This window comes from Eubalaena glacialis, chromosome 9 (assembly GCF_028564815.1).
Source record: "Eubalaena glacialis isolate mEubGla1 chromosome 9, mEubGla1.1.hap2.+ XY, whole genome shotgun sequence".
NCBI classification, from domain to species: Eukaryota; Metazoa; Chordata; class Mammalia; order Artiodactyla; family Balaenidae; genus Eubalaena; species Eubalaena glacialis.
This window is the reverse complement of record NC_083724.1, coordinates 69149875-69168530: the sequence shown is the minus strand read 5'-3', so window position 1 is coordinate 69168530 and position 18656 is coordinate 69149875. Positions and strand designations below refer to the sequence as shown.

At 38.1% G+C, this 18656-nt stretch overlaps 1 protein-coding gene across 3 annotated transcripts in view; it reads right to left on the bottom strand.

Annotated features, from left to right (window-relative positions):
* ADAMTSL1 (ADAMTS like 1) overlaps nt 1-18656 on the bottom strand; it is a 465052-nt gene that overhangs the window by 279822 nt on the left and 166574 nt on the right. For all 3 annotated transcript variants that reach the window (XM_061200460.1, XM_061200461.1, XM_061200463.1), the window contains exons 6-7: nt 6958-7032; nt 3386-3543 (exon numbers count right to left, since the gene is read on the bottom strand). In XM_061200460.1, the coding sequence (XP_061056443.1) occupies nt 3386-3543; nt 6958-7032 (233 nt within the window). The remainder of the gene's footprint in view (nt 1-3385; nt 3544-6957; nt 7033-18656) is intronic.

The following is an 18656-nucleotide window of genomic DNA, read 5'->3' as shown; positions in this document are numbered from 1 at the left end:
CACCCCTAACAATTAATGTGATTATAGGTGTCAGAGCCAGGCTATGCCCACCTCTATTTGTCTTATAGCTATACCTGCCAAACTGCTCCTGGGTGTACCACTTGTAAATCAAGCAGCCTCTGACCGTCTTCAGAGAAGCAATTTTCTCCCATTGTGTAGACAGGGTATCGTGATAAGTCTGACTGGAAGTTAAAGCATTTGAAAAAGATGGAAAGGAAGTCACTTGGTTCTGTTTGCTTTTATACACACTATCTCATTCAATTCCTTACAAAGGCTCTATGGGGGGAGATTTTATTACCATTTTTCAAATGAGTAAATAGGCTCAAGGAGGTAAAACAACATACTCAAGGTCACACCCCCAGTAAGCAGGAGAATATACAAAATTCTAGAGTGCTTATCCTTTTTATCCCTCTACACTAGCATTGCCAAAAATGTATAGCCAGTGTATGAAGTACAAATTTTTGGAAGACATGCTCCCCTAGGAGGTAAGATGAGCATTTAGTCCATTTTTAAAGGTGGCCAGAAAAAGAGATTCCAAAAATAATTTTGGAACCAATCATAATATATAAGAATTCTCACTGTGAGAAAATCTTCCTTACGTGCAAAAAAGTCTTTTCCTTTTAAATAAACAAAAGTGGTACTTTGGCAATAAACTTCCAAGGAGATGTTGACAAATGACCATTCTGATCCCTATGTATTTCATTTAGAAAGGAAGTTGTTACTTAAATTAATGTATAATGCAAAAGAGATTATACTTTGAATGACACTGAAAACTGAATTACAAACTATGTGTATAATTTCTAAGCACCTAAATCATGAAAGATGGCAAATAAGCAAATGGTAATCTTTCATTTTCAGCTATTTCCTGGGGAAAATTAAGGGAGAAAATGTTGCTTTATTATAAATCACTGGCAAAAAAGGTAATTTTCTTCTTTTTCCCTATATCTCCTTACATTATCTGGCTGATATTCAAGTTTGAGTAAAAATATTTAAAAATTATATAATCTATTTTAGAATAACTTTACATTTATTTGATCCTGATATTTTCTAATGAAACCTTAATCTCCTCTCATTTGCAACCTGAAGCTAGGTCACCAAAGATGATATAATGCAAAAGACAGTAAAATGATAGCTCAGCCTGTTTCTGAAAGAAGATACTTACAGGTGCTAGGAATCTAGGAAAGGATCAAAAAGTTCCTCAAAGTTCATTTTTCCTTTAATATGTATATTTATACATAGAAGAAAAAATACCCTCTTAGAAGCAACACAGAATACTAAAAAGAGTTTTGAGCCAGAAGTAGAGATGATCTTTGGTCCTGGCTTGTCACTGGTGTGAGCTAGGGCACATCACTCAACTTCCCTCAGATTCAGTGTCCTTTCAGGAAGGATAAAGATGTCACATCTGTCCCACTTCAGCAACTGCCATGTGGTAAAAGTCCCTTATTCATCCAGCACTTGTCGGGTTTTTTACGGAGATATGAAGACAGATATGATTCTGCCCCTTCCTTTGAGGAACACGAAGAGGGGAGATATGATGGAAACTGGAATTTGCGGTCAAGTCACAGAATGCTTCTGGAAGGAGAAAGTCCTGAAGTACAAGTATGAGTTAGTGAAGAAAATGGGGGAAGAAAAGATAAGAGCATCGCAGAGAGAGGACACAGCATTACGCAAAGGTAATGAATTATGAGAGTGCAAGATGTTGGGGGACTTGCCAGTCATTCAGTTGATTGAAACAGGAGAGGAAAAGTCAAAGCTGAGGTTGGAAAGGTAGACAGAATCCAGATTATTGAGAGTAACAGATGCTGGGCTATGGATTTGCATTTTAATCCCAAAGCAATGAGTGGAGGTAAGGGGCAATGCAGGATCATGAATAGGGGAAACTCACACTGGTTTTTGGAAAACTCACTCTGAAGGTAACATGGACAATGGGTCAGAGGCTGGGAAACTAATTCAGAGCCCATCGCATTAGTTCAAGTGAGAAATACAAAGACCTAAACTAAGACAGTGGTGGCAAGGATGGAGAAGAAAGAACAGTCTTGAGAGATGGTACGGAGGTAGTGCTGACAAAATTTAATGTCTAACTAGGGGTGGATAGGAGAAGGAAATTGGTGTGAATCAGAGGTTTCTGACTTGGCTGGGTAAATAGCGTATTGTTCCACAGGATAAGAAATAAAGAAGATAAAGTAGGTTTCTGGGGCTAGGCAAGTCCAATTTTGGACACATTGAGCTCACTGTACCTGTGGGTGATGTGCAGAAGGCAGCTGGACATATGAAATGCATTTGACAATTCTGTGAACTGTTCAAATGTGTACGATATTACTTGAATTCAATTCTATATTTTCAGTATGTACATTAACTCTTGCAAAGTTACTAGGGAAATTAGTATAAGTGGTTTATTCTAAGGGCTTCAAGAAATTAAGGCATCTCTCATTCTTTTACTGTATTTGTTTGTTCAACTGAAATTATTTAACTACCTACCACATCACTTCTATTGGGAGCTATCTCTGATGGTTTGTGGCTTCTTGTTCACAGTCATGTAACTGGCATCTGGACTGGATTAAAGGGGCTACCATGCAGATGGAGACAGAGGACGGACTCTGGAACCCTTCTTCCATGCAGCCTCACTGCCTATCACATTTCCAACATGCATCCTGACTTCCAGCTGCCATGGGGTCATCAAGCCTTAGCTTAAATCAAATGTCCTCTGGCTCCAGATCCCATGATGAGAAATTTATGGAGTCCTGGACACATTACAAGTTCTACAGCTTTACAGCTGAAATCCTTCAGGTCCTTCTGACCTACTGAAGGCAAAAATATGCTTTATTTTTACTGGGATTCCCAAACAGTCTTCTAGTGTGTACATTTTTCCTACAGAACATGTATGTTGCTTCCAGCAATGTGTTTTATATTACCTTGAAGAGTAGGGAAGCTCTGACAGAAGGAAACAACTTGGTATTGCTGCCAGTACAAGAGGGAAAAAAACCTTGCAACTGGAAGCATGTTCAAGCCTATGGATCATTAATTAGTCTTTCTCTTTGACAGCAGATACCTTATGTGAGTCAACGACTGTATCCTAAGTTGTTTTAAAAACAGTTTATATCCCTCAACTAATGATATGTTGGCTTTTTGAGTGGGGTCTTTTTATTAACTTATACACACACAAACATATATATATATATATATATATTTTTTCCCCCTAGAACCTTAAAATTTTTGCATGTTCTTATAAAGTCTAGGATGTAGCTCAACACCCTTGAATTAAACATTTCCTGGATAACAAGCTTTCCAAATCTATGTCAAAATCTAAAGTCTCTCTCTCTTCAGGGGATTATAAGTAACACCAGTTTGGAGGTAGCTCGAAAACAAGGTAGCTAAATGGGCTTACCTTGACAATGAAATCTGCTGTAAGTGGTCCAGCCATTCTCAGTATCTCTTTGTCTGGAAATTTTTGGAAGTCCACACTAGAATTGTCCACAAGAAAGATGCCTGTAGAGCTGAGACTGTTTTCACCTTTAGCCCCCTGGAGGGTTTTGGTTTCCAGATCTACATAATCAAACACATGAAGAGGAGAGAAAGATGTTCCCAGGGCTACCACAGACCACAGGCAAGCACATCTCATGCAAAAGAACTATGTCAGGGAGAAGTATTATTCTTTATATGGCTGACATAATTGAAATGTGATAGAAACAAAATATATGGGCACCTCTGGATCACAGAGGAATTTATGCAGCAAATGAAGTTATTTTAAAACTCATTAGCCAAGCATTCAGGGCTCCCTGTCAAGAAATCTTTGATTCCCTGGATGACTTCCTTTGGGTACCTTACTTTACCACAATCCTATTCTTTTGACTAAACCATCTCCCATACATATCTTATTGATTTCAGGCTTTATGGCCCTCCATCTAGAATACCCTGAAGTTTTCCTTTTGCTCTATGAGGCCCAGGGTGCCTCTCTGAGTTCCTTCAGCACTCATTGTGAGACTTGATATTCATGTATTACCTTGTATTTATTTATACTTTCTGGTTACTTATTGAATTGTGCTATTGCTCAAAATAAAGAAACTATAGTGACTTAAGGACAGGGAACTATCCCCTTTACTTCTTTTTCTTTTTAAAATCCTTTTTATTACTTCACTCAGTCTTATATACATATATGATATTTCACAAGAACTCAAGACAGAGAGAGGAACTTGATTCCTGGAGCATTCCGATCTGAATTTGCCCAATGACAAAGCCTAGGAAGCATCTTTTGTTTTAGGAAATCAGAGCATGCTGAGGATGAGGGTAATTATGATATATATATTTCAAAGTAGGTTAAGTTCTCACGTGATTGAGTATTTTAGAATAATTGTCTCCTGCGTGATGAAAGATGGATAGACTAAGTCTAACAATGGTTTGTAAAACTTGCACAAGGACCCTTGGTTTTGGCAGGGGTTCTTTAGCAGAAAGATGGGGTGCCTGGGTAGGGATCTGGGTCTCCTACCCACATTCAATCAGAGAATGATTTCCCTCTTATGTGTTTTACAGATTGAGGTTTTGGGGTTAAGGACAATTTTAAGGTCTCTGGAGGCACTAAGGTACCTAATGTATTTCCACTAAATTATTCTAGATGTTGTCTACTTCAAGTTCTCTACTAGAAGGAATACCAACAGGTAGAAAATGCTGGTGTCCAATTAAATGCCCATGCCCCTCAGATGAAGTCGTGTAGCTCTTCTCTGGGAGTAGGTCTGGCTTTCCTCCCCTGTCCCAGGGCTGAGAGGACCTCACAGAATAAAAGGCATCGAGAGAACGCTGGAGTGGGAGAACCACAGTGGTTGTAATCAGAGGAAAGCAGCAGCATCTCTGTATCTCCTTCCTCTAGCCTTCACTCCTCGAGCTGCCTTCCATGTATTTGCACTCATCTGTGGAAGTATCTCCAGGACATAAATTAACTTAGTTTTGGAAAACTCTTGGAGGTCTAAGCCTGAGCATCTGATTCAATTTTATCACCAGGCCTCCCAGAAGTACCTCCGAGGTACTTCTGATTAAAGATGAGCTGGACCTGGACAGATGGTCTACTCTTCTGGTTTGGCCCTCCTTAACTCTTGCTGAGGTTGGTCCCATACTGGGCCAGCTTCTGGGAGTGAAGTGTAAAAGGGCTGCCAGAGAAACAAGGCATCATTTATTTACACATTCATTTTGCTGAGTTATATTCCAAATACAAAAAAAAAAAAAAAAAAATAGAAACTTCCTTGGCTATACATATGTTACCAACAGTATGCCTTCTGAAGGAAAAAGCAGATTCCATTTTGCTTTTAATCAGTTATGACTATCATCTGACACTTTATCTATCTAATCCTTAGAGCAATTAAACCGAACAAGCCCAATTCTTCAGCTTCTCAGTGATCACATAATCAGGAAGTCCAGGAGGCTAGACTAATTCATTTATAAAAATGAATCCTCTTTACTAATTCATAATAATCATAAACTAAGTCTGGGAGGCTAGACTAATTCATTTATAAAAATGAATTTTCCTCTTACACCTCTTCCCTTGGGTTCTTTCTTTTGCAATGAGGAGTAAGTCGCCCACTTGGTGATGCATTAGTCTGGATGTTTTATTTTAGCCTCTCACGGTGCAGAAAAATACTGTTTCTGACTGAGGTTGTTACACCAGCAGTTAATTCTGTCCAATTCTTAAGGGGAAAAACAAATCATTTGAATGGTAACAGTGTACACACATATATCATCCTTTGACACATGAACAATATATTTTTGGGGGATGTTCAGGGTTAGAAAAGCACTTGGATCCATATAAGGTGACTTCTCAGCATCTTTTGACCTTGCCTGAACTGTACTTTACTTATTCCTTTATGTCACATGAACTCTCAAAGCCCACCTTCCCCATGAAATGTACTTATTTTTATTTTTAGAAAGGCTTTGTAGGCTATCTGAACTTTCACAGGCTCCAATTTGTCTCCCTCCAGTTTGTCTTTTTGGAATGATTTCATTTATAATCCAATTGCCAAAAGATAATGCTTGCTACCTAAATTGGCTTCTTAGGCATGTGTGTGGGAGGGAAGAGAGAGCAGAAGATGATAGATGGCTTTGGAGGAACCTAGGAAAAATCATAGCGGAGGAGATCAGAAATGCTCAAGGGACCAACTGAAGTGAAGTCTTTCAGTGAAAGTGAATTTTGCAGAAAAAACTAACATATCCTCTCCTACCCCTTCCTTGGTTTATAGTCTATAATTTTCTGCTTGTAATTTACAGGTCTACATCTAATCAGCACTACACGGTAATAAAAAAAAAAGATGTGGCTGTGTACTGCTGGCTTGCCATGACTGAAGATCAATTCTTGCACAAACTCTGGTGGGACCATGCTACCATTTGATCTTTGGGGTTATGATTACCCTTCAATCTTGAATTCCAAAAGCTATCTTCAAGACGTTAGGGTCTTGTATTATCTTTACTACATGGGATGCTTAACTAGACCACATGGTTCTCTTCAAATGCCACAGGGTTAAGGCTGTTTGGAGTTTCTGTGTTCCCCTGAATTGATAAAGTAATGGAGCCTGAGAGTAGGAATTAAAAGAGAAAGAATGAAGGAGAGGGAGGGAAGGTTGAAAAGAAGAAAAAAGAAAGAGGTGAGGCAAGGAAAAGATTGAGAATGACTGGAGAGGAAGAAGAGAGAGAATGAGAAATAATATTCACAAAATCATAAACATGTGCTTAACTCATGAACACCCTATTGGAAACATCAATTTTGTATCTTTCAGGATGACTGGCTGGAGGTAATTACCACAGACGTTTCTGCTGTCTCCTAGGCAACCAAAAGATAAACAGAAGCATTCAAAATACCATATTATGATAGAGGATTAAGATTTGTATTTCTTAATCTTAATCTTTTCTGGGAACAAAAAATAAATAATAATGACTAAAATTCCCAATACCCAAAGGACAACAACTGAGTTTACTTACATAAGTGGTCAGGTCCTTTTAAGACAAGGCGAATATGTCTGCTTCCATAGGGAATAGCAACCACTGTGTCATCCACTAGAGAGAAACAAAGCAGAGTCTTAAAGCACATAATTTTATACAAAATTACTGATTGTCTCCTATATAAATGCACGGATTTACATACACCCCCAAACGATAATCTTTTAAAAAAGTGTTTACAATGTGAACACCAATATGTGGGAATCAAAATTTCCACTTTCTTCAAAATAAAATATGCTGAAAAAGCTGGTCACTGGCTAACTCATGGGGGATCCAGCCTTTGAAAAAATACATGAATTTTGATACATTAAAAATGAATTTGGAAGTGTTCATTTCTGATTTTAAAACCTGGTCTTAAATCCTCAGATTTCTCTAGACTGGAGCAATTGTATAGAATTACAAAAAGAAAATAACTTTTAATGCTCAAAGAAGGACTTTATTATAACAAAATCTGGATTTCTCTCTAGCAAAGTAACTGTCTTGGATGAGTAGGACAGTTAAGAATAGAAGACAACCTCTGGCCCTGCCAAACCGTGCCCTGCCCGATTTCAGATACTCAGACTCCACCTTTACTTTCACCTATGTTGGTGGACCCAAAAGATGGGCATGTCTAAAATATCTTGAGGAGGACTTTCAAGATGGTGGAGGAGTAAGATGTAGAGATCACCTTCCTCCCCACAAATACATCAAAAATACATCTACATGTGGAACACCTCCTACAGAACACCTACTGAACGTGAGCAGAAGACCTCAGACTTCCCAAAAGGGTCTTGATGCTCCGACCAGGTGTCAGCTCTGAGCCTCTGAGGTGGGAGAGCCGAGTTCAGGACATTGGACCACCAGAGACCTCCCGGCCCCATGTAATATCAATCAGCGAGAGCTCTCCCAGAGATCTCTGTCTCAATGCTAAGACCCAGCTCCACTCAATGACCAGCAAGCTCCAGTGCTGGATACCCCATGCCAAACAACTAGCAAGACAGGAACACAACCACACCCATTAGCAGAGAGGCTGCCTAAAATCATAAAAACTTCACAGACACCCCAAAACACACCACCGGACACGGTCCTGCATACCAGAAAGACAAGATCCAGCCTCATTCACCAGAACACAGGCACCAGTCCCCTCCACCAGGAAGCCTACACAACTCACTGAACCAACCTTACCCACTGGGGGCAGACACCCAAAACAATAGGAATTACAAACCTGCAGCCTGCAAAAAGGAGACCCCAAACACAGTAAGTTGAGCAAAATAAGAAGACAGAGAAATACGCAGCAGATGAAGGAGCAAAGTAAAAACCCACCAGACCAAACAACTAAAAAGGAAATAGGCAGTCTACCTGAAAGAGAATTCAGAGTAATGATAGTAAAGATGATTCAAAATCTTGGAAACAGAATGGAGAAAATACAAGAAATGTTTAACAAGGACCTAGAAGAACTAAAGAGCAAACAAACAATGATGAACAACACAATAAATGAAATTAAAAATTCTCTAGAAGGAATCAAGAGCAGAATAACTAAGGCAGAAGAATGAATAAGTGACCTGGAAGATAAAGAGTGGAAATAACAACCACAGAGCAGAATAAAGAAAAAACAATGAAAAGACTTGAGGGTAGTCTCAGAGACCTCTGGGACAACATTAAATGTACCAACATTCGAATTATAGGGGTCCTAGAAGAAGAAGTGAAAAAGAAAGCATCTGAGAAAATATTTGAAGAGATTATAGTTGAAAACTTCCCTAACATGGGAAAGGAAGTAGCCAATCAAGTCCAGGAAGCACAGAGAGTCCCATACAGGATAAATCCAAGGAGAAACACACCAAGACACATATTAATCAAACTATCAAAAATTAAATGCAAAGAAAAAATATTAAAAGCAGCAAGGGAAAAGCAACAAATAACATACAAGGGAATCTTAAGGGGATTCAGCTTAATAGCTGATCTTTCAGCAGAAACTCTGCAAGCCAGAAGGGAGTGGCAGGACGTATTTAAAGTGATGAAAGGGAAAAACAACCAAGATTACTCTACCCAGCAAGGATCTCATTCAGATTTGACGGAGAAATTAAAACCTTTACAGACAAGCAAAAGCTAAGAGAATTCAGCACCACCAAACCAGCTTTACAACAAATGCTAAACGAACTTCTTTAGGCAGGAAACACAAGAGTGGGAAAAGATCTACAATAACAAACCCAAACAATTAGGAAAATGGTAATAGGAACATATCGATAATTACCTTAAATGTAAATGGATTAAATGCTCCAACCAAAAGACACAGACTGGCTGAACAGATATAAAAACAAGACCCGTATATATGCTGTCTACAAGAGACCCACTGCAGACCCAGGGACACATGCAGACTGAAAGTGAGGGGATGGAAAAAGATATTCCATGCAAATGGAAAGTGAAAGAAAGCTGGAGCAGCAATTCCTATATCAAACAAAATAGACTTTAAAATAAAGAGTATTACAAGAGACAAAGAAGGGCACGACATAATGATCAAGGGATCAATCCAAGAAGAAGATATAACAATTGTAAATATTTATGCATGCAACATAGGAGCACCTCAATGCATAAGGCAAATGCTAACAGCCATAAAAGGGGAAATCGACGGTAACACAATCATAGTAGGGTACTTTAACACCCCACTTTCACCAATGGACAGATCATCAATGAAAATAAATATGGAAACACAAGCTTTAAATGACACATTAAACAAGATGGACTTAATTGATGTTTATAGGACATTCCATCCAAAAACAGCACAATACACTATCTTCTCAAGTGCTCATGGAACATTCTCCAGGATAGATCATATCTTGGGTCACAAATCAAGCCTCGGTAAATTTAAGAAAATTGAAATCATATCAAGTATCTTTTCTGACCACAATGCTATGAGACTAGATATCAATTACAGGAAAAAAATCTGTAAAAAATACAACACATGGAGGCTAAACAATATGCTAATAAATAACCAAGAGATCACTGAAGAAATCAAAGTGGAAATCAAAAAATACCTAGAAACAAAGGACAATGAAAACACGATGACGAAAAACCTATGGGAGGCAGCAAAAGCAGTTCTAAGAGGGAAGTTTATAGCAATACAAGCCTACATCAAGAAACAGGAAACATCTCGAATAAACAACCTAACCTTGCACCTAAAGCAATTAGAGGAAGAAAAATAAAAAAACCCCAAAGTCAGCAGAAGGAAAGAAATCATAAAAACCAGATCAGAAGTAAATGAAAAAGAAATGAAGGAAATGATAGCAAAGACCAATAAAACTAAAAGCTGGTTCTCTGAGAAGATAAACAAAATTGATAAACCATTAGCCAGACACATCAAGAAAAAAAGAGAGAAGACTCAAATCCATAGAATTAGAAATGGAAAAGGAGAAGTAACAACTGACACTGCAGAAATACAAAGGATCATGAGAGATTACTACAAGCAACTCTATGCCAATAAAATGGAAAACCTGGAAAAAATGGACAAATTCTTAGAGAAGCACAACCTTCCGAGACTGAACCAGGAAGAAATAGGAAATATGAACAGACCAATCACAAACAATGAAATTGAAACTGTGATTAAAAATCTTCCAACAAACAAAAGTCCAGGACCAGATGGCTTCACAGGCGAATTCTAGCAAACATTTAGAGAAGAGCTAACACCTGTCCTTCTCAAACTCTTCCACAATATAGCAGAGGGAGGAACACTCTCAAAGTCATTTTACGAGGCCACCATAACCCTGATACCAAAACCAGACAAAGATGTCACAAAGAAAGAAAACTACAGGCCAATATCACTGATAAACATAGATGCAAAACTCCTCAACAAAATACTAGCAAACAGAATCCAACAGCACATTAAAAGGATCATACACCATGATCAAGTGGGGTTTATCCCAGGAATGCAAGGATTCTTCAACATATGCAAATCCATCAATGTGATACACCATATTAACAAATTGAAGGATAAAAACCATATGATCATCTCAATAGATGCAGAAAAAGCTCTTGACAAAATTCAACACCCACGTATGATAAAAACCCTCCAGAAAGCAGGTATAGAGGGAACTTACCTCAACATAATAAAGGCCATATATGACAAACCCATAGCCAACATTGTTCTCAACGGTGAAAAACTGAAACCATTTCCTCTAAGATCAGGAACAAGACAAGGTTGACTCCTCTCACCACTATTATTCAACACAGTTTTGGAAGTTTTAGACACAGCAATCAGAGGAGAAAAAGAAATAAAAGGAATCCAAATCAGAAAAAAAGAAGTAAACCTGTCACTGTTTGCAGTTGACATGACACTATACAGAGAGAATCCTAAAGATGCCACCAGAAAACTACTAGAGCTAATCAATGAATTTGGTAGAGTAGCAGGATACAAAATTAATGCACAGAAATCTCTTGCATTCCTATACACTGATGATGAAAAATCTGAAAGAGAAATTAAACACTCCCATTTACCATTGCAACAAAAAGAATAAAATACCCAGGAATAAACCTACCTAAGGAGACAAAAGACCTGTATGCAGAAAACTATAAGACACTGATGAAAGAAATGAAAGATGATACAAACAGATGGAGAGATATACCATGTCCTTGGATTGGAAGAATCAACATGGTGAAAATGACTATACTACCCAAAGCAATCTACAGATTCAATGCCATCCCTATCAAACTACCAATGGCATTTTTCACAGAACTAGAACAAAAAATTTCACAATTTGTAGGGAAACACAAAAGACCCCGAAGAGCCAAAGCAATCTTGAGAAAGGAAAACAGAACTGGAGGAATCAGGCTCCCAGACTTCAGACTATACTACAGAGCTACAGTAATCAAGACAGTATGGTACTGGAACAAGAACACAAATATAGATCAATGGAACAGGATAGAAAGCTCAGAGATAAACCCACACACATATGGTCACCTTATCTTTAATAAAGGAGGAAGAATACACAATGGAGAAAAGACAGCTCTTCAATTGTGGTGCTGCGAAAACCAGACAGCTAGAGGTAAAAGAATGAGATTAGAACACTCCCTAACACCATACACAAAAATTAACTCAGAATGGATTAAAGATCTAAACGTAAGGCCAGACACTATAAAACTCTTAGAGGAAAACACAGGCAGAACACTCTATGACATGAATCACAGCAAGATCCTTTCTGACCCACCTCCTAGAGAAATGGAAATAAAAATAAACAAATGGGACCTAATGAACGTTAAAAGCTTTTGCATAGCAAAGGGAACCATCAACAAGACGAAAAGACAACCCTCAGAATGGAAGAAAATATTTGCAAACGAAGCAACTGACAAAGAATTAATCTCCAAAATATACAAGCAGCTCATGCAGCTCAATATCAAAAAAACAAACAACCCAATCCAAAAATGGGCAGAAGACCTAAATAGACATTTCTCCAAAGAAGATATAGAGGTTGCCAACAAACACATGAAAGGATGCTCAACATCACTAATCATTAGAGAAATGCAAATCAAAACTACAATGAGGTGTCACCTCACACCAGTCAGAATGGCCATTATCAAAACATCTACACACAATAAATGCTGGAGAGGGCATGGAGAAAAGGGAACCCTCTTGCACTGTTGGTGGGAATGTAAATTGATACAGCCACTATGGAGAACAGTATGGTGGTTCCTTAAAAAACGAAAAATAGAACTACCATATGACCCAGCAATCCCACTACTGGGCTTATGCCCTGAGAAAACCATAATTTAAAAAGAGTCATGTACCACAATATTCACTGCAGCTCTATTTACAATAGCCAGGACATGGAAGCAACCTAAGTGTCCATCGACAGATGAATGGATAAAGAAGATGTGGCACATATATACAATGGAATGTTACTCAGCCATAAAAAGAAACAAAATTGAGTTATTTATAGTGAGGCAGATGGACCTAGAGTCTGTCATACAGAGTGAAGTAAGTCAGAAAGAGAAAAACAAATACTGTATGCTAACATATATGTATGGAATCTAAAAAAGAAAAAAGGTTCTGAAGAACGTAGGGGCAGGACGGGAATAAAGACACAGACGTAGAGAATGGACTAGAGGACACGGGGAGGGGGAAGGGTAAGCTGGGACAAAGTGAGAGAGTAGCACTGACATATATACACTACCAAATGTAAAATAGATAGCTAGTGGGAAGCAGCCACATAGCACAGGGAGATCAGCCTGGTGCTTTGTGACCACCTAGAGGGGTTGGATAGGGAGAATGGGAGGGAGACGCAAGAGGGAGGGGATATGGGGATATATGTATACGTATAGCTGATTCACTTTGTTATACAGCAGAAACTAACAACAGTTTAAAGCAATTATTCTCCAATAAAGATGTTAAAAAAAAAAAAAGAATAGAAGAGAATATATTTGTATTTTTTAAACTTTCTAGGTCAGAAATCATGCATCCCAGTTCTTTAATATACTTTACACCAGTGGTCCTGAACCTTTTGGGCACCAAGGACTGGTTTCATGGAAGAGAATTTTTCCATGGCCGGGCATTGGGAGGGGAGGAAGGTTCAAGCGGTAATGCGAGCGATGGGGAGTGGCAGATGAAGCTTCGCTCATTCACCTGCAGCTCACCTCTTGCTGTGCGGCCCAGTTCCTAACAGGCCTTGGACCGGTACCAGTCCGCGGCCCAGGGGTTGGGGGCCCCTGCCTTACACTATCTACATCTAATACTATATATAGTGAATGTCCCATAAATGGTTATTAACATTCCCCTGACACTCCCTCTTTATTTCGAAAATTTTAAAAAATTGCTGATTTAGAGATTATTTTAAAAATTATTTAATTTTCATCCTACTTGAAAACATAGCCACAATTCAGTGGAAGCACTCCCCAATTCTACATCTGTTAAAAAATTAGAGGTGTATTACACACATCCCAAACACATCACAGGCATTTTTATTTAGAACTCTATTTGTGACAATAATACCTTATATTTACATGGCACTGAAGAGTTTCACTTCTCCTAAAATATACTATTTATTCCTTCACCCCAAACTTGTAACATGGGCAAAGAGGATGCTACCATCCCGATTTTATGATGAAGAAATCAAGCCTCTGAGAAGTATAATGAGTAACCCAAGGTCAAAGAACAGGGGGGTATTCCAGAAGACAAGGGAAAGGCAGTTATTTTAAAACTCATCAGCATATTCAGAAGCTCTGTGAAATTCACTGTTTCACATATATCTTTCTAATATTATACATTACCATCCTATCACTGGAAGAATTTCATTTAAATAAAGGAATCCCCAAAGCTAGCCAATTTCTCTGAATCTTAACATTATCATCCTGTCTTTAGGAGAACTTAATTTCAATAAATGAATTTCAGAAGTTCCTTAACTTCTCTGATCCTTAGTTTCTCTGTTTGTAAAACAGGGAAAGCAACACCTACTTTATAATATTGTTGTGAACAGATATACGTATGGCTATAGATATGTATACCATATATAGATGTACAGCGTGGAACACAGTATTCTGTAAATATCATTTTATCTCTCTATTCCAAGTCTCTTTAAGGATAGGAACTGAAATACCGTTTATTTTGATGTTTTTAAACGCTCCAAGACCCCTAGCACATAGCCAGCTGAATGAGAAAGAAGAATTATATGCTCTCAATTCCTTCCCTAAAAGGTTACATTTATCAAGTTTTCTACAATGTTGAATATGCTACACACACTACAACATTTTAGCTGTTTTTAATTCAGGCATTGGTAAAGAAAAGGTTGAATTTCGGATTGCTAAGAGTTTGTGGCATAGACGAACAAAATACGTAAGGGGAATATAGAAAAGGAACAACAAATGTTCAGACTGGGCTCACAGAGCTTTAAATGCCTTGTATAAAGACATGGGTTTTTAAGTTTACAAAAGAAATTCAAAGCAGTTAAGACAATGGGATTTCTAGAAATAGAAGGTCTTTGTTGAGCCACAGGTCAAGTAAAGTGCAAGTAGAAGGAAAGCTTTCTGTTTGGCTCTGCAGTGCTCAGCAGCGGGCTTCTGACCCCCACATGGCGCAGGCAGCCTCGCTCTTGTTCTGCTGAGAAGTGACTCACATTCCACAAGCCGGGGCATTAACGCAAGCTCTCGGCTGACACAGTCGCCTTTGTATACTCCCCGAGGAAGATGGGGAGGAACCTACAGGGTTGTTGAGGGAAGAGGGTAGGATGGAGAGAGCAGGCCAGGCAAGAATGGAATGTCTCCAGATGCCTCTGCACTTGCCAAGTCAAAGAGAAATACAGAGAACTTAGGCTGGTGCCAACACGAACAGTCAGCAGTACACAGCACCAGACGTAGGAAGAGTCACAGCCTATTCTTCTGTGGTTCTATAAAGGGCTAATAGACAACTGGCAGGTCATCAGGCAATCAGCAAATTCATTATTTTATTCCACAGATATTTTTTGAGTGTCTCCTAGTGTCAGGCTTCATACTAGGTACCACATAATCAGTGATAAAGAAGACAAAGCATCAGCCCTACAAGATGGTTCCTGAAAAAGGGACCTAAGATAAAATATACAGGGAAATACCACATACTATACCCCAATCATGGAAATTCCAAAGCACATTAATTAATATCTTAAGATCCCTGAACCAAAGAAATCCATTTCAGTCTATTTAACTGTGTTCCCAATGTGTTTACCCAGGGAAACATTTTCTTACGTATCATCTTTTCACACCAGCTGATACGTCTCAGAATATACTTTAAGATATGGTGTTCTTCATTTGCCAAACAGCAAGATAGGAAAAAAAATTATTTTTATTTGCTGCATGTTGATAAAAAGCCAGTCTTTGAGCCATAGATTTATTAATAATTGTCTTGTTTGATGATAAATTCTCAATGATTAGAGATGGGTTGGAAGATTCTTCTACTTGCCATTTAATACAGTATTGTACACAGAGAGGTGTTTAAGACATTGGAGAAGAGGGTATGGATAAAAGGGAACCCTCCTACACTGCTGGTGGGAATGTAAATTAGTGCAGCCACTATGGAGAACAGTATGGAGGTTCCTTAAAAAACTAAAAATAGAGCTACCATATGATCCAGCAATCCCACTCCTGGGCATATATATGGAGAAAACCATAATTCAAAAAGATACCTGCACCCCAATGTTCATTGCAGCACTATTTACAATAGTCAAGACATGGAAACAACTTAAATGCCCATCGACAGAGGAATGGATAAAGACGATTCCAATATACAATGGAATATTACACAGCCATAAACAAGAATGAAATAATGCCATTTGCAGCAATATGGATGAAACTAGAGATTATCATATTAAGCGAAGTAAGTCAGACAAATATCATGTGATATCACTTATATGTGGAATCTAAAAAAAATGATACAAGTGAACTTATTTACAAAACAGAAATAGACTCACAGACATAGAAAACAAACTTATGGTTACCAAAGGGGGTAGCGGGGGTCGGAGGTGGGGAATAGATAAATTAGGAGTTTGGGATTAACATATATACATTACTATATATAAAATAAACAACAAGGACCTACTGTATAGCACAGGGAGCTATATTCAATATCTTGTAATAACCTATAATGGAAAAGAATCTGCTGAATCACTTTGCTGTATGCCTGAAACTAACACAACATTGTAAATTAACTATACATCAATTTAAAAAATGGTTAAAAAAAGACATTGGAGAATGTATGAGAAGGCTGGTTTCATCACCTGCCTTCTCAATGATTAATTTAGTTGGTATGGCTGGCAAGGCAGGTGGCTACATTCTCTCTCACCGTGTTGTGCATTCCTTGGGTTACATTCCCATAAAGGCACACTGCACTATGTTCAAATGAATCTGCTCTAATCTATTCTGGCTTTGTTGACAGAACCATGATGCCAATCATCAGAATATATTTAAAGGTTATTAATCAACAATTCTGAAAGACCTGCTTCAGAAATTAGATAACCTCTTTCTCAGTTAAGTGGACAAGCTTTCCATGGGAATCATAAATTCTGTCATTTCGCATATATGGGACACAAAAGCTCTTCCTCAAGAACACTGTGCTCAAGGATTGCACCTAAAATATTTCCTAAAAAAATCTACAGGTGTATATATATTCCACAACTTTCTATAAGCATTTTAGATTTGTTTTTTTTTTTTGACAAGGGGATGGGATGCTTTTGATTTTATTTTTTTCAATTTTTATGTAGTCCAGTTTATTAATTTTTTTCTTTTATGGATTTTTTGACTTGAATAATATATATATATATTTTAATACAGCAGGTTCTTACTAGTCATCAATTTTATATACATCACTGTATACATGTCAATCCCAATCGCCCAATTCATCACACCACCACCACAACCCCCTGCTGCTTTCCCCCCATGGTGTCCATACGTTTGTTCTCTACATCTGTGTCTCAATTTCTGCCCTGCAAACCGGTTCATCTGTACCATTTTTCTAGGTTCCACATACATGCGTTAATATACGATATTTGTTTTTCTCTTTCTGACTTACTTCACTCTGTATGACAGTCTCTAGATCTATCCACATCTCAACAAATGACTCAATTTCGTTCCTTTTTATGGCTGAGTAATATTCCACTGTACATATGTACCACATCTTCTTTATCCATTCGTCTGTCGATGGGCATTTAGGTTGCTTCCATGACCTGGCTATTGTAAATAGTGCTGCGATGAACATTGGGGTGCATGTGGCTTTTTGAATTATGGTTTTCTCTGGGTATATGCCCAGTAGTGGGATTGCTGGGTCATATGGAAATTCTATTTTTAGTTTTTTAAGGAACCTCCATACTGTTCTCCATAGTGGCTGTATCAATTTACATTCCCACCAACAGTGCAAGAGGGTTCCCTTGTCTCCACACCCTCTCCAGCATTTATTGTGTGTAGATTTTCTGATGATGCCCATTCTAACTGGTGTGAGGTGATACCTCACTGTAGTTTTGATTTGCATTTCTCTAATAATTAGTGATGTTGAGCAGCATTTCATGTGCTTCTTGGCCATCTGTATGTCTTCTTTGGAGAAATGTCTATTCAGGTCTTCTGCCCATTTTTGGATTGGGTTGTTTGTTTTTTTTAATATTGAGCTGCATGAGCTGTTTATATATTTTGGAGATGAATCCTTTGTCCGTTGATTCGTTTGCAAATATTTTCTCCCATTCTGAGGGTTCTCTTTTCGTCTTGTTTATGGTTTCCTTTGCTGTGAAAAAGCTTTGAAGTTTCATTAGGTCCCATTTATTTATTTTTGTTTTTATTTCCATTACTCTAGGAGGTGGATCAAAAAAGTTCTTGCTGTGATTTATGTCAAAGAGTGTTCTTCCTATGTTTTCCTCTAAGAATTTTATAGTGTCCGGTCTTACATTTAGGTCTCGAATCCATTTTGAGTTTATTTTTGTGTATGGTGTTAGGGAGCGTTCTAATTTCATTCTTTTACATGTAGCTGTCCAGTTTTCCCAGCACCACTTACTGAAGAGACTGTCTTTTCTCCATTGGCTATCCTTGCCTCCTTTGTCATAGATTAGTTGACCAACAGTGCGTGGGTTTATCTCTGGGCTTTCTATCCTGTTCCATTGATCTATGTTTCTGTTTTTGTGCCAGTACTATATTTTCTTGATTACTGTAGCTTTATAGTATAGTCTGAAGTCAGGGAGTCTGATTCCTCCAACTCCATTTTTTTCCCT